Source organism: Salmo salar, chromosome ssa01 (assembly GCF_905237065.1).
Source record: "Salmo salar chromosome ssa01, Ssal_v3.1, whole genome shotgun sequence".
In the NCBI taxonomy this organism is placed as follows: Eukaryota; Metazoa; Chordata; class Actinopteri; order Salmoniformes; family Salmonidae; genus Salmo; species Salmo salar.
Window position 1 is genome coordinate 49416751 of NC_059442.1, and position 22711 is coordinate 49439461.

Consider the following 22711-nt stretch of genomic DNA (forward strand, 5'->3'; position numbering starts at 1 on the left):
AAAGGTTAGTGCTGCATTTAGCTGTTTTTTGGTTATTTGTGATGCATGTGGTTGGTCGGAAAATGGCTATGTGGCTACTTTTACGATATACTCCTCTAACATAATATAATGTTTTGCTTTTGCTGTAAAGCCTTTTTGAAATCGGACAACGTGGTTCGATTCAGGAGAGGTGTATCTATAAAACGATATAATTTGAAAAAAAAATTTAAAAAAAAAAGTATTACATTTTGTTATGCTAATGGCGATAGGATTTTTCGCTGGATGTCCGTCCCGTATGCCGCACAGGGGTTAACTGGAGCTGCTGACAGACTACACTGACACCTAACTTTGCAGGCCATATCAACTGGTTGAACCTCTTCGCTCTACTGTAAATAGAAAATGGTAAGTACTTATCATCATATATTACTACAGTACATAACTGTTTTGTACATAACAGTACAAACTATGCAGGCTTGGTTTACACGACTATGGTTGATGTGTATGTAAACAGGCGGGCTCAGTACAGCTTGCTTTGACTCAGCTTGCTTCAGCTCAGTCGTGTGAAAAGCCCTTAAATTTCATCTAATAATGGACATGGGCTTAATCCGGACAGGTTGCTTAACTAAGCTCAGAAACAGCAGTAATATTGAGTTATTTGTCACTCATACGGACCAGAAATAAAGTCTAAACAGCAGGCTTGTAGTAAATGTTCTCCTTCCAATTTACAGATATCTCTGGGTTATATGATACTCATACAAAGTCATACACTTGATTTCACAAATCAAGAGCCATCTGAAGTATATCCAATTTCTATCTCCAGTAACTCCTTACCACATTATTTTGTAGAAAGCAGCCTAAATCAATCATTGCATTTGTCCTGCTGTACAGTAAAGTATAATTGCAGGTAGTAATTGCAAGCAATCATTTTCTATAGGAGGTTGTAGTGGAAACAAGCGATGGTGAATCACTTCTCTGTGATCCTCAATATGATTAATGAGGTGATAGAGGGCCTTAGGGCTTTAATACAGACACACTCTGCTCTCTGAGACACACACACACCTGCACACTCTGCTACACACACACACACACACACACACACACACAAACACAAACACAAACGCTCTGCTCTCTGTGAGAGGAGCAGAGCCCTAAGTGTAATTTATCAAAGTCCTGATTTGACTCAGTCTCTTTTCACACAAGCACACACACTCTCCACCTGGGAGAGGCTTCCCAGTTCAACAAGCTGGATCTTGTGGGCCTCCCGAGTGGCACAGTGGTCTAAGGCACTGCATCGTGGTGCTAGCTGTGCCACTAGAGATCCTGGTTGGAGTCCAGGCTCTGTCCAGCTGGCCGTGACCGGGAGACCCATGGGGTGGCGCACAATTGGCCCAGCGTCGTCCGGGGTAGGGGAGGATTTGGCTGGCAGGGATGTTCTTGTCCCATCGCGCACTAGTGACTCCTGTGGCGGGCCAGACAGAATGCATGCTGACACAGTCGCCAGTTGTACGGTGTTTCCTCTGACACATTGGTGCAGCTGGCTTTTGGGTTAAAATTCAGGCTAGGGTCTATTTTTCTCCACTTCCTGTCTGACTGGCGTACCCAAAGTAAACTGCCTGTTACTCAGGCCCAGAAGCCAGGATATGCATATAATTGGTACCATTGGTTAGACAACATTTTGAAGTTTGTAGAAATGTTAAAATAATGTATGGGACTATAACACAATTGATATGGTAGGAGAAAATCAACAACAACAAAAAAACGGGAACATTTTCTTTTTTGAGAGCCTATGCTCTTCCAATGGAACGTATAGGTTCATATCCAAATCCAGCTCCCAGATTACAATTCCTATGGCTTCCAGTAGATGTCAACAGTCTTTGTTCAAGGTTTCAGGCTTGTTCCTTCCCAAACAAGGAAGAATTTTGAGTTTTAGTACTGGGAGTCAGAGTTGGAAATCAGTCTTTGCGCGTGCGACCAAGAGGATGCATACCTGCTAATTTAGATTTTCTATTGAACATACTTCTTTCCGTATGAAATATTATAGTTTAATTACATTTTAGGGTACCTGAGGATTAAATAGAAATGTATTTTGACTTGTTTTAACAAAGTTTAGCGGTAGCTTTTTGGATTCCTTTCTCTGCATGTTGAACGAGTCGATTACTCAAATCGATGGCGCCAACTAAACTGACTTTTTGGGATATAAAGAAGGATTTTATCTAACAAAACGACCATGTATGTTGTAGTTGGGATCCTTTGGATTGCAAATCAGAGGAAGATTTTCAAAAAGTAAGTGAATATTTCATTGCTATTTGTGATTTTATGAAGCCTGTGCTGGTCGAAATATATTTTCATGTAGGGCGTCGTCCTCAAACAATCACATGGCATGCTTTCGTTGTAAAGCCTATTGTAAATCAGACAATGCAGATAGATGAAGACTTTAAGCATTTAACCGATATAAGACACTTGTATGTACCTAAATGTTTAATATCCATAATTTTATGATTATTTATTTGAATTGCCTGCCCTCCAATTTCATCGGAAGTTGTCGACAGGTGTCCCGCTGGCGGGACGCCTAGCCCTAAGAAGTTTTTTAAGCGGGCGTTGTGTCAAGAAGCAGTGCGGGCGGCTTGGCTGGGTTGTGTTTTGGAGGAGGCACGGCTCTCGACCTTCACCTCTCCCGAGTCTGTACGGGAGTTACAGCGATGGGACAGGCCTGTAACTACCAATTGGGGATAAAAAGGGGTAAAAATAGATAAATAAAATAAAAGCTGAATCTTGTGGAAGCCTCACCACTCATTTGTTTGCCAGTATTATCTTATGTATAACTCTGTGTCTGTTCTGCCATCTCTCTTCTGTTTTTCCCTTGCATTAGCCTTAACCTGTTAGGGCTAGGGGGCAGTATTGACACAACCGGATAAAAAACGTACCCGATTTAATCTGGTTACTACTCCTGCCCAGTAACTAGAATATGCATATAATTATTGGCTTTGGATAGAAAACACCCTAAAGTTTCTAAAACTGTTTGAATGGTGTCTGTGAGTATAACAGAACTCATATGGCAGGCCAAAACCTGAGAAGATTTCATGCAGGAAGTGGCCTGTCTGAGAAGTAGTGTTTCATCTTGGCTCTTTTTATTGAAGACTCAGGATCTGTGCAATAACGTGACACTTCCTACGGCTTCCATAGGGTCTCAGAGCCCGGGAAAAAGCTGAACGATATCGAGGCAGGCTCTGGCTGAAACACTTTATCGCTTTTGGCAAGTGGCCACTCAGAGTACTATGGGCTTAGGCACGTGCCCGCGTCGACCGATGCTTTCTTTTCCTTTGTCTGTTTACCTAAACGCAGATTCCCAGTCGGAATATTATCGCTTTTTTATGAGAAAAATGGCATAAAAATTGTTTTAAACAGCGGTTGACATGCTTCGAAGTACGGTAATGGAATATTTAGAATTTTTTTGTTACGAATTGCGCCATGCTCGCCACCCTTATTTACCCTTTAGGATAGTGTCTTGAAAGCACGAACAAAACGCCGCTGTTTGGATATAACGATGGATTATTTTGGACCAAACCAACATTTGTTATTGAAGTAGCAGTCCTGGGAGTGCATTCTGACGAAGAGAACAAAGGTAATACAATTTTTCTTATAGTAAATCTGACTTTGATGAGTGCTAAACCTGCTGGGTGTCTAAATAGCTAGCCCTGTGATGCCGGGCTATCTACTGAGAATATTGCAAAATGTGCTTTCACCGAAAAGCTATTTTAAAATCGGACATATCGAGTGCATAGAGGAGTTATGTATCTATAATTCTTAAAATAATTGTTATGCTTTTTGTGAACGTTTATCGTGAGTAATTTAGTAAATTCACCGGCAGTGTTCGGTTGGAATGCTAGTCACATGCTAGTCACATGCTAATGTAAAAAGCTGGTTTTTGATATAAATATGAACTTGATTGAACAAAACATGCATGTATTGTATAACATAATGTCCTAGGGTTGTCATCTGATGAAGATCATCAAAGGTTAGTGCTACATTTAGCTGTGGTTTGGGTTTATGTGACATTATATGCTAGCTTGAAAAATGGGTGTCTGATTATTTCTGGCTGGGTACTCTGCTGACATAATCTAATGTTTTGCTTTCGTTGTAAAGCCTTTTTGAAATCGGACAGTGTGGTTAGATTAACGAGAGTCTTATCTTTAAAATGGTGTAAAATAGTCATATTTTAGAAAAATTGAAGTAATAGCATTTCTAAGGTATTTGAATAACGCGCCACAGGATTCAACTGGCTGTTGAGTAGGGCTTTAAACAGACCTGGGTTACCACAGGGTTACCACTGACTAACACAAATACACACATTAAACTAACTATAACAGATGAGATTCTGATAGCAGATGGGAGGTATTGGAATCCCATAGACTATCTGGATGATAAAAAATATAGATCTCTCTCAAAGTGTGGGACTTTTCTGGTTGAGAAGACGTCATACTGGATTACAACCAACTGGTCTTTGTTACAACATGTTAAAGACCTCTTTTTTATGACAAGATCAAGACCTCATGGGAAAGACGTCACATTTTGGTTGATATCTGGTCAGATCTGATTAAAACATGATAAATATGTATTTTTCTGGTTGCTAAAAATACATTATTTAACCAGTATACAACCTGACACACACACACACACACACACACACACACACACACACACACACACACACACACACACACACACACACACACACACACACACACACACACACACACACACACACACACACACACACACACACACACACACAGGTCTACCTTTCTCTCATTCTACAGAGAGCATGGATCCCTCACTCCCGCCCCAGGCCAGACATGAACACCTAGTGTTCCTGTGTAAATAACATCAGCCCTCTGGTTTTACTCTCACTCTTTCTCTCTCACACACACACGTACACACGCACGCACACAAACAGCTCAATATGGTTTGGTACTCAGTTACTTTGCAGGGAGGATTCATACGACACACGCACACCCCAGCTGGGCACCTTTGGTACTGAAACAAGCTACCCAGTCTTGGATGCCGTTGACAGCTGTATGATCAATGATAAAATGTTATTGATTGTTTTTACCGTGTCTCCCTGCAGTACCAATGCTAAAGTCGTAAAAAAGGGAGGAGGTGCTAAGGAGAAGAAAGTGACTCTGAAGATGGCCAAGAAGGCTGTGTGTGTGACCGCTGAAGGCTGCCGTAGACTGGACCTCAGTAATATGGGCATCGCCATCTTCCCCAAGTGTCTCCTCAAAACTACCAGTCCTCGAAGAGCTGTACCTCAGGCACAACCAACTCAAGTAGCTTCCAGACTTAATCTGCATTTATTTACTTTATTTAGTTCACTTGACCACAGACTCACACAATAATATCATAATACACAGTGGAAGGAAAGAATTCAAATAAAGGTGAAATAAAAATAAATACAAAAATTGGCAAAGAATTGATGCATGCCTTGAGCCATCGTTCAACGCCATAGTGCCATCAAAGCTCAACACTAAGCTAAGGATCCTGGGGCTAAACACCTCCCTCTGCAACTGGATCCTGGACTTCCTGACGGGAGACCCCCAGGTGGTAAGGGTAGGTAACAACACATCTGCCACGCTGATCCTCAACATGGGGGCCCCTGAGGGGTGCATGCTCAGTCCCCTCCTGTACTCCCTGTTCACCCTTGACTGGATGGCCAAGCACGACTCCAACACCATCATTAAGTTTGCTGACGACACAACAGTGGTAGGCCTGATCACAGACAATGATGAGACAGCCTATAGGGAGGAGGTCAGAGACCTGGCAGTGTGGTGCCAGGATAACAACCTCTCCCTAAACATGATCAAGACAAAGGAGATGATTGTGGACTACAGCAAAAGGAGGACCGATCACGCGATCATGCCCCATTCTCATCGACGGGGGTGTAGTGGAGCAGGATGAGAGCTTCAAGTTCCTTGGTGTCCACATCACCAACAAACTACCATGGTCTAAACACACCAAGACATTCGGGCACGACAATGACTATTCCTCCTCAGGAGACTGAAAAGATTTTGCATGGGTCCTCAGATCCTCAAAAAGTTATACAGCTGCATCATCGAGAGCAACCTGATTGGTTGCATCACCACCTGGTATGACAACTGCTCGGCCTCCGACCGCAAGGCACTACAGAGGGTACTGAGTACGGCCCAGTACATCATGGGGGCCAAGCGTCCTGCTATCCAGGACCTCTATACCAAGTGATGTCAGAGGAAGGCCCTAAAAATTGCCAAAGACTCCAGCCACCCTAGTCATAGACTGTTCTCTCTGCTACCGCACAGCAAGCGGTATTGGAGCGCCGAGTCTAGGTCTAAAAAGCTTCTACTCTCAAGCCATAAGTCTCCTGAACAGATAATCAAATGGATGGCTACCCAGACTATTTGCATTGTTGCCCCCCCTCCCGCACATGTACATATTACCTCAATTACCTCAACTAACCTGTGCCCCGCACATTGACTCTGTACCGGTACCCCCTGTATATAGCCACGCTACTGTTATTTTATTGTTGCTCCTTAATTATTTGTTATTTTTCTTCTGTATTTTTCTTTTATTTATACATTTTTTACTTCAGTTGTTTTTAGTAAATACCTTCTTAACACTTATTTTTCTTAAAACTGCATTGTTGGTTAAGGGCTTGTAAGTAATCATTTCACTGTAAGGTCTACCTACACCTGTTGTATTCGGCGCATGTGACAAATAAACATTTGATTTGATTGGAAGGAGCCAATCGTACCAGTCCTGGTAGATTTAGATTCTGTTGTTGTTGATGTCTGTCACCCCGCTGTGTATGATTGCCATATTGCTGAGTCTACATTTTTTTCTTTTTTTAAGGACCAAGCACATGCCTACATGAAACAATCGAGGATGCCACAATTTAGTAAAATCTATTACCTTTGTGGTCGTCCGGGTGACCTGGTCCCGCTCTGCTGGCTGAATATCCTTAGCAACCAGTTGGAGGCCATACTGGAGACCCTCGGCCAACTGGTGGCCCTGTCGCACCTCTACCTATCCAACAACCACCTGACCTCCGCGGATCTACCCCCCCTCGCTGGGCAACCTAGCCCCCTATGGAGCTTCAACCTGGGCATGAACTTCCTTGACATCCTACCTCCAACCACAGTGGGGCTTTGTAGCATCGATGAGCTGCGGCTGTTTGATAACCTGTTCCCATCCCTGCCTGAGTTTATCAAGGTGTTACCGAGCATTACCAGACTAAACACGAAGAGGAATCCTTTCTCCTACACCCAGGGAAATTTTGGGGGCATCGAGGGGTAAAGGGGGGCTGGAGGAGCAGGTGTACCTGGCTAAAGAGAAGAGTCTGTGTGGGTCCTATCTGGAGAGGTACGGAGGAGAGGGGGATGCGGAGGGCAGGGGCGGTCTGTACTCCAGGCTGATTACGTTCAACCCACTGGCCCAAGTTAATCAGAAACAGTGGAGGAGTGACCAATCGTGGCCCAGGGAGAGGTTTGACACTCAAGGACAGCCAATGAACAACTGGATATGCTGTAGTTCTACATAGCCAATGTGCAACTTAGCACAGTTCTATGATGTGGTGATTAATCCAAATGGACAGTGCCCAAACCAACAAAATGGACAACATGTTGCAGTTGAAATTTTATAATGGATATACTTTTCTATCGAAGTCATGTCTGGTCAGCACCTGTACAGCACCTGGCGCTGTGTCACTGTTTGTGAAAATTGAAAATGAACATTAGCTGCATTTACAGGAACGTATTATTTTACTTGTGAAACAATGATTCCACAGGCCATGACGAAAGATGGCTTCAGTATTCATGTTGTAAATTGTTGAAATAACGAATGATAATTTGCAGTATATTTTCTGTTTCTACTATATAGAAGTTGGTCTTCTGTTTGCTGCTATAACAGCCTCCACTCTCCAGGGAAGGCTTTCCACTAGATGTTGGAACATTGCTGCAGGGACTTTCTTCCCTTCAGCCACAAGAGCATTAGTGAGGTCGGGGGATTAGGCCTGGCCCGCAGTCGGCGTTACAATTCATCCCAAAGGTGTTTGATGGGGTTGAGGTCAGGGCTCTGTGCAAGCCAGTCAAGACCTTCCACACCGATCTGGACGATCTCGACAAACCATTTCAGTATGGAGCTCGCTTTGTGCACGGGGGCATTATCATGCTGAAATAGGAAAGGGCCTTCCCCAAACAGTTGCCACAAAGTTGGAAGCAGAGAATCGTCTAGAATGTCATTGTATGCTGTAGTACAAAAGGGCCTAGCCCGAACCATGAAAAACAGCCCCAGACCATTATTCCTCCTTCACCAAACTTCACAGTTGGCACTATGTATTAGGGAAGGTAGCATTCTCCTGGCATCCGCCAAACCCAGATTCATCCATCGGACTGCCAGATGGTGAAGCGTGATTCATCACTCCAAAGAACGCGTTTCCACTGCTCCAAAGTCCACTGGATGTGAGCTTTACACCATTCCAGTTGACGCTTGGCATTGCGCATGGTGATCTTAGAACTGTGTGCGCTGCTCAGCCACACAAGCCCATTTTATGAATCATTCGAAGAAAAGTTATTGTGCTGACTTTGCTTCCAGAGGCAGTTTGGAACTCAGTAGTGAGTGTTGCAACTGAGGAGAGACAATTTAGTAGGCGGTCCCATTCTGTGAGCTTCTGTGGCCTACCACTTTGCAACTGAGCCAGTGTTGCTCATTGACGTTTCCACTTCAACAGTACAACACTTAATAGTTGACTGGGGAAATTCTAGCAGGGAAGAAATTTGACGAACTGACATGTTGGAAAAGTGGCATCCTATGACGGTGCCATGTTGAAAGTCACTGAGCACTTCCGTATGGCCATTTTACTGCTAATGTTTGTCTATGGAGATTGCATGACTGTGTGCTCAATTTTATACACCTGTCAGCAATGGGTGTGGCTGAAATAGCCGAGTCCACTAATTGGAAGGGGTGTCCACCTACTTTTGGCCATGCAGTGTATCTACAGTTAGAGTCGGAAGTTTACATGCACTTAGGTTGGAGTCATTAAAACTCGTTTTTCAACCACTCCACAAATTTCTTGATATCAAACTATAGTTTTGGCAAGTTGGTTAGGACATCTACTTTGTGCATGACACAAGTAATTTTTCCAACAATTGTTTACAGACAGATTATTTCACTTATAATTCACTGTATCACAATTCCAGTGGGTCAGAAGTTTACATACACTAAGTTGACTGTGCCTTTGAACAGCTTGGAAAATGACAGAAAATGATGTCATGGGTTTAGAAGCTTCTGATAGGCTAATTTACATCATTTGAGTCAATTGGAGGTGTACCTGTGAGTGTATTTCAAGGCCTACCTTCAAACTCAGGGCCCCTTTGCTCGACATCATGGGAAAATCAAAAGAAATCAGCCAAGACCTCAGAAAAAAATTGTAGACCTTCACAAGTCTGGTTCATCCTTGTGAGCAATTTCCAAACGTCTGAAGGTTCCACGTTCATCTGTGCAAACAATAGTACGCAAGTATAAACACCATGGGAGGATGCTGCCGTCATACCGCTCAGGAAGGAGACACGTTCTGTCTCCTGAAGATGAACGTACTTTGATGCGAAAAGTGCAAATCAATTCCAGAACAACAGCAAAGGACCTTGTGAAGATGCTGGAGGAAACAGGTACAAAAGTATCTATATCCACAGTAAAACGAGTCCTATATCGACATAACCTGAAAGGCCACTCAGCAAGGAAGAAGCCACTGCTCCAAAACCGCCATAAAAAAGCCAGACTATGGTTTGCAACTGCACATCGGGACAAAGATTGTACTTTTGGAGAAATTACCTCTGGTCTGATGAAACAAAAATAGAACTGTATTGCCATAAAGACCATCAAGGTCTTTATGGCAGGGAGGTTACATGGAGGAAAAAGGGAGAGGCTTGCAAGCCAAAGAACAGCATCCCAACCGTGAAGCACGGGGGTGGCAGCATCATGTTGTGGGGGGTGCTTTGCTGCAGGAGGGACTGGTGCACTTCACAAAATAGATGGCATCATGAGAGGGAAAAGTATGTGGATATATTGAAAGCAACATCTCAAGACATCAGTCAGGAAGTTAAAGCTTGGTCGCAAATGGATCTTCCAAATGGACAATGATCCCAAGCATACTTCCAAAGTTGTGGCAAAATGGCTTAAGGACAACAAAGTCAAGGTTTTGGAGTGGCCATCACAAAGCCCTGACCTCAATCCTATAGAACATTTGTGGGCAGAACTGAAAAAGTGTGTGCGAGCAAGGAGGCCTGCAAACCTGACTCAGTTACGTCAGCTCTGTCAGGAGGAATGGGCCAAAATTCACCCAACTTATTGTGGGAAGCTTGTGGAAGGTTACCCAAAACGTTTGACCCAAGTTAAACAATTTAAAGGCAATGCTACCAAATACTAATTGAGTGTATGTAAACTTCTGACCCACTGGGAATGTGATGAAAGAAATAAAAGCTGAAATAAATAATTCTCTCTACTATTATTCTGACATTTCACATTCTTAAAATAAAGTGGTGATCCTAACTGATACAAGACAGGGAATTTTTACTAGGATTAAATGTCAGGAATTATGAAAAACGGAGTTTAAATGTATTTGGCTAAGGTGTATGTAAACTTCCGACTTCAACTGTACTTGTTGTGTATGTGTCCACACTCACCTGATATTAGTTATGACCTCAGCAACCCCTCTACCTATCAATGCTGGCACCACTGAACACAGCCTATAGAAAGTAGTAGGAATGGAAAAAACAGAGAGATAGAGGGAAAGAAAAAGAAGATCAAACCTGTCCCATAAAGCCACACTCTCCATCTCTCTCTTCATGTTTTCCTATCTCTCTCCATCTCTTACCTTTTAAAAGCAGACACATGGTCTTTGTTGAAGAAAACCAGGAAAGTAGAGTATCCGTTCTGCATAAAGATCTCCAGCGCATTTTCCTGAGGTGTCAGAAAACGGGAAACGTTTCTACAACATTGCAACAACTTTCTAATAGACACATGAAACACACCAACATGCAGACGGAGAAATATATATGTTTTAACATTTTACTCCAAAAAGTAGACTGTATAGGGAATTAGGTGCCGTTTCAGATTTGCCGTGTAAGTTCACCTCTAGAAGGAAACGCATAAAGCGGACATCTCTTATGTCCTGGTAGGGCCATCGTTTGCAGCTGGGGCTGGATGAAGACATGTCTTTAGTCAACATACTGGAAACGAACGCGTCACGCACACTGGGGGAAAGAGGGACACGGGGTGTGAACAACAGTTCATAATCATTAATATTCAATAGTATAGTATGTAACCTCCCTATATGTAAGTACACACAGACATTGTCCAACTCATCTCTCTCTCTCACAAACACAACCACACGTACGGATGCACGCACACACAGTACCCAGTGGGGTGGTGTTTTCTGCAGCAGACATCTCCTGCGGGGGTTAGGGTGAAGCCCTCACACATGTACAGACTTTCTGTCCCAAACAACAGAAGCCCCTCTGTTACAGACAGCCCACTGACCACCACCACACACACCTTCGCTTTAACCTTGGGGGAGAGAGGACACAACAAATCATAATTGTAAATGAAAAGTCAAGGTTATATTGTTAAATAAAGGTTATATTCACAATCAGTGTTACATCATGATAGTTCTGAAGTGTCTGTCCTATATCTGAAAGATACAAGAAAGATCAGGAAACTTCTATATATATTTTTTTACATGTATTTAATACCTTATTTTTGGCACTAAACATGTATATACAGTACTTCCATTCATTTTTTCAACTGGTACCAGGGGACTTTCAGACAAGTCTTGTGAGGCCTGTGGGTGTCCTAGAGCAAAACAACTGACATGTACCTGTTCGTGAGAGTCGTATTAGTGTATAGCCCAAACTGTATGGACGCTACAGACAGAAGTTAGCAGATTGGCTGTACCAACTTCAGGCGAGTCCCAAGGCGCTTGTGGGGGTCATAGAGCAAAATGGAGAACACCATTGTGTTCGTGAGAGTCTCATCTTTCCACAGAGGGGTAATAGTTTGTCAAAACATTTGGATGCAACAGATGATTTTGTGAGAAGAACCGATTTTCGGGGTGTCTAATGGTCTGACAAACATTGCTCTAGCTCAGTCACCTTTCACCGCAGATGCGGAAGTGTGACATAAGCGGATGCGGTTGATTGAGACGCATCCAAAGCAAAATAGATATCTCTAGCTTAAACTGACATTTTTATGGGGATTGTTTTTGTTATGCTAATTAGATTTCCATGGGGGCGCAGACATCAACCGTAGGGGGTTACTAGACAAGCACAGCACAAGGACAGAATTACATCAATTTAAAATAAGAATACACGCTTTCAGACATTTATGCCTTAACATTCCATGCCTTATGTACTCATTATAACAGCAACACTACAGCCATTAAATTTCCCAAATATAGCGATCCTTTGCCCTACTGTTACAATTGCTTTGACCAAGTAGGTCCTGATATCCTAAATCGCATAGCACCAGTCGATCTGTGAACATCAGAGAGAATCTCACAACATCACAAACCATCCGTGTCCTTGTTTGTTCTATTTGACGTCAATACTATGCATAATAATGTGATTCATAGTCGAATGTAACAACCTTGTTCGCTAAATTCTCCTGACATGAATACAGCTACCTTGTTTCTCTAAATTCTCCTGACGTAAATAAAGCAACCTTGTTTTGCTAAATTCCCCTGGCATGAATAAAGCTACCTTGTTTCGCTACATTTCCGAAAACGCCCATGGAGTTGGTGGAAGAATCCTTTAATTCATGGCCACTTGCTCAGCTGGGCCAGGGGCACTTTAATTAGGTCAGGTGGAAATGTCCGACAGATCTCAACTCCATAAAAGGAGGAAATCGCCATCGCCCGATCTCACTGCTTTCTCTTCCTTAACTCCATCTAATCCTGAAGTTTTGTGTGTCCATGAATCCACGTAAATCCTCCGAATCTGTTACCTTTCATCTGAACCTTTCACCAGAACTATCTGTTGTGATTGGGAGAGCGGGCCATTAGTTATTGTTTATAGTTATTACCGCGGAGCGCGGCTTGGAGTGCACGCTTCAAACCTATTGTGTAATGTAAATGGTCAATGATCACGGCCCTATAGATCATCACAGGCCAATTATGCCATCGATATATGGTATTATGTAATGAAATGACATGTACATATGAAGACAAACTTGAAAGGGTGAAATATGAAACGTCATTGTTTGCTGAACTGATAAATTCTGATATCAAACTAATGGGGATAATAGATTGAATAACCAATCACTGTTTGAATTATTTGTATTATTCTTCTCATGATTATGAGAAATAGTTACGAGCCTAAATGACTCAAGGATGATTCCTATTGACCTCTTATTGAACTGGATTGCTGTATTCCCTAATTATGTTAATAATGAATGATTGTTATGATTTGATCTTTGTGATTATGAATTTGATTGGATACATGTTATTCTGTTTCCTTTGTTATGCAGCACAGACTACCCAGTAAATATACCACTTCATGGTTAAAGGGATTCCTGCCGCCTCCTCATCCATTCCTCTGTCACCTGACCCCTGACCACCTGTTCACCTTCACTGTTTGTCATCCTACCTGTCCAGCTACCTACACAGATTCCACCAATCTTTCAGTAAACATCAGAGAGGATCTCACAACATCACGAACCATCCGTGTCCTTGTTTGTTCTGTTTGAGGTCAATACTATGCATAATTATGTGATTCACAGACGAATGTAGCAACCTTGTTCACTTCTCCTGACATGAATACAGCTACCTTGTTTCTCTAAATTCTCCTGACGTAAATAAAGCAACCTTGTTTTGCTAAATTCCCCTGCTGTGAATAAATCTACCTTGTTTCGCTACATTTCCCTGAGATGAATAAAGCTACACGGTCATCTACAGTTATCGCCCTTAATAGGTAACATGGGGTACAATATAGACTTTTTACAGTACCACCCGCCATGGATTTCATTAGGTAAGATTCATACCTTGAATCGTGTGGAGTTTAATCCCACTAGAGTTTCAACTTAATGGTTTACTGACTGAGAGGCTAATGTCATACCATTGATTTCTCCCCAGAAACATTACCATCATAATCACACTATCGGCGGTGGAAGTCTAATCATGTTAAAGTTTGTGTGTGGGGGGGGGTGCTTTGCTCCTGGATTAATAAGCGTGTAAATGCCTGTGTATCTGACAATGGCTCAGCAGGACACACACACATGCCAACTAGCTAGGAGACAGTTGATACAACCATATACTGTTTTTTTTAAATAATTTATTAACATTATTAAAACACTCTGCTGGTTGACTTTGCTTTAACATGACCTGTTAATATGGTTTCCACCTCAGCAACTTGTCTTACATTTCCATTGTAATTCCCCTATATCACATTCACACCCAGCAGCATCCACCAGTCACAAACATACCACCAGAGGTTGGTAGCACCTTAATTGGGGAGAATGGGCTTATGTTAATGACTGGAGTGGAATTAGTGGAATGGTATAAATTATATCCAACACATTGTTTGATGCCATTCCATTTGCTCTGTTTCAGCCATTATTATGAGCCATCGTCCCATCAGCAGCCTCCACTGGTACATACGCTTAGGTTTACAAGTTATTTAGGTCAGTTAGAGAAGAGGTGTATGTATTAGGTAACCAGAGATGTTCCATTGTAAAGTTTCAAAAAGTAATGTGCAAACCATGAAACCCAGCCCACGTCTACCCTTATGCTCCCATGGGACGTAAAGACATCACCACTCCAGGCTGCACATGATTGATCATTTTAATCACACGTCTTCATCATGATTAAAACGACACAGTCACCACTTCATTATTCAGATTATTAACATTGATTGATGGATAAGGGAGAAACTGTCCCCCTTTTCACCAAGATGGCAGTGCTCCAGCTAGACTCAGAGCCTGAATGGACCCTGATGCTTGTATTATGTGACTCTGAAGACAGTCACTGCTACGAGTGTGATTATGTGTGACTAATTCTATTGTCTCCCCTCATTTACCACTGTGCGTGAGTGTGTGCATGCATGTGTGCGTGCACCTGCCCCTCCCTGTCTCTCTCCCTCTCTCGGCCCCAAGGGACCCACCACCCAAAAACCATATGGTGCGTTGGTGCCCCATATGGTTTTTGGGTGGTGGGTCCCTTGGGGCTGAGAGAGGGAGAGAGACAGGGAGGGGCAGGTGCACGCACACATGCAGTCCTCTAACAATGAATACTAATCAAATCACACACACTGGGAGAGAGAGGGGCCTAGTGATTATTAAGGAAATTAATCACTGCCACACACACAATAGGAAACCTGCTAAGTGATCAGAGCCTCTCGTCTGAACACACTGAACAAACACGAGCGAGTGCTCACACGCACACACACCACACGCACACTCACACAGTGTAATTGATGTAGAAAAAATGTGACAGGTTAAAGTAAATACTCATAGCCTGTTATACATTAAAAAGTATTAGTAAGTTCATAGTATGTGAGGATCTTAAAACATCTAAGGTTAAAAATATCATGCACTCTGTATTAGTTGATAGAGATTGATAACATTCATATAATTATGTTAAAAAGTTAAAATCCGTCAATCGTACAAAGGGTAAGAATTGTAAAAGGAATGTGAAGACGTTATATTGATTACTTTATTTTGTGGTGCCTAATTGAAGGGGAAAAGTGTTAATCTGTGATCTACTAAATGCTCTTAATCTATGAGCCTGTCACGATTCCCACCGACGGTGGCGCCCCCTCCTGCTCGGGTGGCGCTCGGCGGTCGTCGTCACCGGCCTATTAGCTGCCACCGATTCCCTTTGCTTTTCCCTTTTTTTTTATTTTAGACACCTGTGGTCAATTAGCCATTAGAGGGGCTATTTAGGTTAGCTGGCCCGCTCCTTTTCGTGCGGGATTAATTGTTGTTTACTGTCTTGTTCATGTTCGGCTTGGCATTGTCACACCTTATTTATTCCCCTGTGTTTGGGAACTTTGGTTTTGTTTCTCAAAGTGTTATTAAAAAACCACACTCCCTGTGCTCGTTGCTTCCTGTGCCTCATTCCTAAACCACGACTACCAACGCCGTTACAGAATCCCGCACCACCATAAAGGTATGGAATCAGCGGAAGCAGCGGGCACTCCTCTGCCCTCGATGGAGGAACGCGTGCTCCACCACACGACAGTCCTACATCGCATCGGATTGGCAATGGACCAGATGATGGAGAGGATGGACCGATGGGAGAGAAGTGGTATCCTCTCTCCACCTCCACCTCCCCCCGATACAGCCATCTTCGCCTCCCATGACGTCTGGCTCTGGCGCGCTTCGTTTGGCACTCCCGAGGGGAGTACGATGGGGCGGCGTGGGGTGCCAGGGGTTTTTGCTCCAGCTTGAGCTGTACCTGGCCACCGTCAGACCTGCTCCCACGGGGGAGGAGAGCGTGAGTGCCCTCATTTCCTGCCTGACGGGCTGAGCTCTGGAGTGGGCTAATGCAGTCTGGAACGGTCCAGACTCGGCGAGGGACCACTACCCAGAGTTCACCCTCCGGAAGGAAGAGCGGCGGGTGAACGGCTGTTCCACCTCAGGCAGGAGACGAGGAGTGCTCAGGACTTCGCGCTGGAGTTCAGGACCTTGGCTGCTGGGGCGGAGTGGAACGACAGGGCCCTCATAGACCACTACCGCTGCAGTCTCCGGGCGGACGTCCGCAGGGAGCTGGCCTGTCGGGACACAGCTCTGTCCCTGGACGAGCTGATTGATATGTCCATATGTCTGGACAATTTGCTGGCTGCCCGCGGGCGTTCGGAGAGGGTCCTGCCCGTTCCACCCCCATGCACCCCCACCCCTACCCCTATGGAGGTGGGGGGGGCCGTGCCAAGGGGCACTGGAGGAGGTGGCTCCTCCTGCACCAGCTGTGGTCGGAGAGGACACAAGGCCGACCGGTGCTGGAGGAGCCAGTCTGGGAGTCGAGATGGCAGGCAGAACACTTCTCGGTCACCTCAGGTGAGTCAGCACCAGATTCACCCAGAACCCCCTGTTGGTCACGTGTTTTTACCAGTTTTTTGTACACATTTTTTCCCCTCTTCCCAGCATAGGGCGCTAGTCGATTCAGGCGCAGCTGGGAATTTTATGGACCGTGGACTTGCCATTAAGCTGGGCATTCCGCGGGTGCCGATAGATTCCCCTTTCCCCGTGCACTCCCTAGATAGCCGACCATTAGGGTCAGGGCTAGTCAGGGAGTCTACAGTGCCACTGGACATGGTAACGCAGGGGAATCAAATGGAACGCATTCGTTTTTTCCTTATTGATTCGCCTGCGTTTCCGGTGGTGCTGGGGGTCCCCTGGCTGGCTGGTCACAATCCCCGTATTTCGTGGAAACAGGGGGTTCTCCAGGGGTGGTCAGAGGAGTGTTCAGGGAGGTGTCTAGGTGTTTCCATAGGTGCCACGTCGGTGGAGAGTCCAGACCAGGTGTCCACCGTGCTCATTCCCCCTGAATACGCCGATTTGGCGATCGCTTTTTGTAAAAAGAGGGCGACTAAATTACCACCTCATCGACAGGGGGATTGTGCGATAGATCTCCAGGTAAACGCTGCGCTTCCCAGGAGTCACGTGTACCCCTTGTCACAGGAGGAGACGGCGGCTATGGAGACATATGTCACGGAATCCCTGGGACAGGGGCACATTCGGCCCTCCATCTCACCCGCTTCCTCAAGTTTCTTTTTTGTGAAGAAAAAGGAGGGAGGTCTGCGTCCGTGCATTGATTACCGAGGTCTAAACGCTATCACGGTGGGGTTTAGTTACCCACTACCTCTCATCGCTACGGCGGTGGAATCATTTCATGGAGCACAGTTCTTCACAAAATTGGATCTCAGGAGCGCGTATAATCTGGTGCGTATCAAGAGGGGAGACGAGTGGAAAACCGCCTTTAGTACCACATCAGGCCATTATGAGTACCTTGTCATGCCGTATGGGTTGAAAAATGCTCCAGCCGTCTTTCAATCCTTTGTTGATTAAATTCTCAGGGACCTGCACGGGAAGGGCGTGATTGTCTATATCGATGACATTCTGATATATTCCGCCACCCGCTCCGCGCATGTGTCCCTGGTGCACAAGGTGCTTGGTAGACTGCTGGAGCATGACCTATACGTTAAGGCTGAGAAGTGTGAGTTTTCCAAATGAGCCGTCTCCTTTCTGGGTTATCGCATTTCCACCACGGGGGTGGTGATGGAGTGTGACCGCGTTAAGGCCGTGCGTAATTGGCCGACTCCAACCACGGTGAAGGAGGTGCAGCGGTTCTTAGGCTTTGCCAATTACTACCGGAGGTTTATCCGGGGCTTTGGCCAGGTAGCGGCTCCCATTACCTCACTGCTGAAGGGGGCCGGTGCGTTTGCGATGGTCGACGGAGGCGGACGGAGCCTTCAAGAAGTTGAAGACGCTGTTCACCGACGCATCCGTGTTGGCGCACCCGGACCCGTCTTTAGCGTTCGTAGTGGAGGTGGACGCATCCGAGGCTGGGGTGGGTGCCGTGCTATCACAGCGCTCGGGTACGCCATCGAAACTCCGCCCCTGCGCTTTCTTTTCGAAGAAGCTCAGTTCGGCGGAGCGTAACTACGATGTGGGGGACAGGGAGTTGCTAGCGGTGGTCAAAGCTCTGAGGGTGTGGCGGCACTGGCTTGAGGGGGCTAACCACCCCTTTCTCATCTGGACCGACCACCGAAACCTGGAGTACATCCGGGCAGCGAGGAGACTGAATCCACGTCAGGCAAGGTGGGCCATGTTCTTCGCCCGGTTTAGGTTTACCATCTCCCTCCTCCGGGTTCCCTGAATACTAAGGCCGATGCGCTGTCCCGTCTCTATGACACGGAGGACCGGCCCATCGATCCAACTCCCATCATTCCAGCATCTATGATGGTGGCACCAGTGGTATGGGAGGTGGACGCGGACATCGAGCGGGCATTGGTGTTGGAACCTGCGCCTGCGCAGGTGCCCGTGGGGCGCATGTATGTGCCGCTCGGTGTTCATGATCGTTTGATTCGGTGGGCGCACACGCTACCTACTGCGGGTCATCCTGGTGAGGCGAGGACAGTGCGGAGTCTAAGGGGGAAGTACTGGTGGCCCACCTTGGCTAAGGACGTGAGGTCCTATGTCTCTTCCTGTTCGGTGTGTGCCCAGAGTAAGGCTCCTAGGCATCTACTGAGAGGGAAGTTACAGCCCCTCCACGTTCCACAACGACCATGGTTGCACCTGTCCATCGACTTCTTAACCTGTTGGGTCTAGGGGGCAGCATTTGCACGTCTGGATAAAAAAAATGTACCCGATTTAATCTGGTTACTAATCCTACCCAGTAACTAGAATATGCATATACTTATTATATATGGATAGAAAACACTCTAAAGTTTCTAAAACTGTTTGAATGGTGTCTGTGAGTATAACAGAACTCATTTGGCAGGCAAAACCCTGAGACATTTTCTGACAGGAAGTGGATACCTGATGTGTTGTATTGACTTTAAACCTATCCCATTGAAAAACACAGGGGCTTAGGAATATTTTGGCACTTCCTATTGCTTCCACTAGATGTCACCAGCCTTTACAAAGTGTTTTGAGTCTTCTGGAGGGAGATCTGACCGAACAAGAGCCATGGAACGATGATGTCCCATTAGACACCTGGCGCGCGAGTTCATGTTGGGTACCCTCGTTCCAATACGTTATAAAAGAGTATGCATTCGTCCACCTTGAATATTATTCATGTTCTGGTTAAAAAAGGCCCTAATGATTTATGCTATACAACGTTTGACATGTTTGAACGAACGGAAATATATTTTTTCCCCTCGTTCATGACGAGAAGTCCGGCTGGCTTACATCATGTGCTAACGAGACGGAGATTTTTGGACATAAATGATGAGCTTTTTTGAACAAAACTACATTCGTTATGGACCTGTGATACCTGGAAGTGACATCTGATGAAGAGAATCAAAGGTAATGGATTATTTACATAGTATTTTAGATTTTAGATCTCCCCAACATGACGTCTAGTCTGTATCGCAACGCGTATTTTTCTGGGTGCAGTGCTCAGATTATTGCAAAGTGTGATTTCCCAGTAAGGTTATTTTTAAATCTGGCAAGTTGATTGCGTTCAAGAGATGTAAATCTATAATTCTTTAAATGACAATATAATATTTTACCAATGTTTTCTAATTTTAATTATTTAATTTCTGACGCTGACTTGACTGCCGGTTATTGGAGGGAAACGATTTCCTCAACATCAATGCCATAGTAAAACGCTGTTTTTGGATATAAATATGAACTTGATAGAACTAAAAATGCATGCATTGTCTAACATAATGTCCTAGGAGTGTCATCTGATGGAGATTGTAAAAGGTTAGTGCATCATTTTAGCTGGTTTTATGGTTTTGGTGACCCTGTCTTTGACTTGACAAAACATTACACACAACTCTTGTAAATGTACTGTCCTAACATACTCTAAATTTATGCTTTCGCCGTAAAACCTTTTTGAAATCGTAAAACGTGGTTAGATTAAGGAGATGTTTATCTTTCAAATGGTGTAAAATAGTTGTATTTTTGAAAAATACGGGGTGCCGGAGGACATTGTCTCTGATCGAGGTTCCCAGTTCACATCCAGGGTCTGGAAAGCATTTATGGAGCGACTGGGGGTCTCGGTCAGTTTGACCTCCAGTTATCACCCCGAGAGCAATGGGCAGGCGGAGAGGGTGAACCAGGAGGTGGGCAGGTTCCTGAGGTCGTACTGCCAGGACCGGCCAGGGGAGTGGGCGAGGTATATTCCCTAGGCTGAATTAGCCCAGAACTCACTTCGCCACTCCTCAACTAACATATCACCCTTTCAGTGTGTGTTAGGTTACCAGCCGGTCCTGGCACCATGGCACCGGAGCCAGACCAAGGCTCCTATCGGTGGAGGACTGGGTTCAACACTCCAAGGAGACCTGGAGAGCCATCCAGGACTCACTAAAGGAAGCCAGTGCGCGGCAGAAGAGGAGTGCTGACCGCCACCGCAGTGAGGCGCCCGTGTTCGCACCGGGAGACAGGGTCTGGCTCTCGACCCGGAACCTGCCCCTCCGCGTGCCCTGCCGGAAGCTGGGGCCGCAGTGTGTGGGGCCCTTCAAAGTCCTGAGGAGGATAAACGAGGTGTGTTATCGGTTGCAACTCCCTTCCTATTACCGTATTAACCCCTCGTTTCATGTGTCTCTCCTCAGGCCGGTGGTAGCTGGTCCCCTTCATGAAGATGAGGTGCCGGAGGTCCCTCCGCCCCCTCTGGACATCGGGGGTCCCCGGCGTACAGCATACGGGCCATTCTGGACTCGAGATGCCGGGCGAGGGGCCTGCAGTACCTCATGGACTGGGAGGGGTACGGCTTGGAGGAGAGGTGCTGGGTGCCGGCGGAGGACGTCCTGGACCCATCTATGTTGAGGGATTTCCACCACCTCCGTCCGGATCGCCCTGCGCCTCGCCCTCCGGGTCGACCTCGAGGCCGGTGTCAGGAGGGGGGTACTGTCACGATTCCCACCGACGGTGGCGCCCCCTCCTGCTCGGGTGGCGCTCGGCGGTCGTCGTCACCGGCCTATTAGCTGCCACCGATTCCCTTTGCTTTTCCCTTTTTTTAATTTTAGACACCTGTGGTCAATTAGCCATTAGAGTGGCTATTTAGGTTAGCTGGCCCGCTCCTTTTCGTGCGGGATTAATTGTTGTTTCCGACTGTCTTGTTCATGTTCGGCTTGGCATTGTCACACCTTATTTATTCCCCTGTGTTTGGGAACTTTGGTTTTGTTTCTCAAAGTGTTATTAAAAAACCACACTCCCTGTGCTCATTGCTTCCTGCGCCTCATTCCTAAACCACGACTACCAACGCCGTTACAGAGCATGAGATCGATTGCTCTGGTCTCCACCCAAGTTCGCGGGGAAATTGCGGGTTTTTCCTCATTGCACTAAAGGTTATTGAGGAAACAATACCGTATCACTCTCGTGATTATTTCTCCCCTTTTTCAGGTACGTTAGTGATGATAAAACAGAGAAATTTAATTGTAATAACTCGCTAACATGTCAAGAGTGTTTAAGGTGTGTCTTAGTAACATCTTGAGGAAGTTAGAGTTAAGTTTGCAGAGAGTAATATGAGCCCTGCTCGGTTGCAGCGAAGGCTAGCTTCGTACTGAGAGTAGCTGCCATTTTATTTCGATCGTGAATGAACATGTGCGTTGTTAATAAGATATTTTGCGGTGTTATTTGTATAATGGTTTTTTAAACACTTTATTGACTGTTGATAAATTGAATTATGGTTTACTGAGTTAAAGCTTTGTGCTTGACAGTTATTGAAATTAGTATATGTTTCCGTGAATTACAGTGTATACTGTTGTGACTTGAATAAGCCTTGTACCCTACAAAACTACCTATTTCCTGTAGATCTGTTGTTTTGTAAAATGTGTTACTTTTGTAAAATGATTGCACTAAAGGTTATTGAGGAAACAATACCGTATCACTCTCGTGATTATTTCTCCCCTTTTTCAGGGGCGTAACAAAAACATATATTTATTGTCAACAGAAGAACACCCCACAATAATATGCCTACAACCTACAGAGACCCTAACTAAAGTGACTATGAATTATCAAGCTGAAGTGATTCAACTAATGGAGG

At 45.1% G+C, this 22711-nt stretch overlaps 1 protein-coding gene across 4 annotated transcripts in view; it reads right to left on the reverse strand.

Moving 5' to 3' along the window:
• The window catches only part of wdfy4 (WDFY family member 4), a 211162-nt gene that overhangs the window by 62115 nt on the left and 126336 nt on the right, over positions 1-22711 (reverse strand). For 3 of the 4 annotated variants that reach the window (XM_014198725.2, XM_014198716.2, XM_045718738.1), the window contains exons 47-50: positions 11414-11571; positions 11138-11258; positions 10880-10965; positions 10689-10751 (exon numbers count right to left, since the gene is read on the reverse strand). In XM_014198725.2, the coding sequence (XP_014054200.2) occupies positions 10689-10751; positions 10880-10965; positions 11138-11258; positions 11414-11571 (428 nt within the window). The remainder of the gene's footprint in view (positions 1-10688; positions 10752-10879; positions 10966-11137; positions 11259-11413; positions 11572-22711) is intronic. The other variant, XM_014198734.2, reaches the window with a different exon arrangement.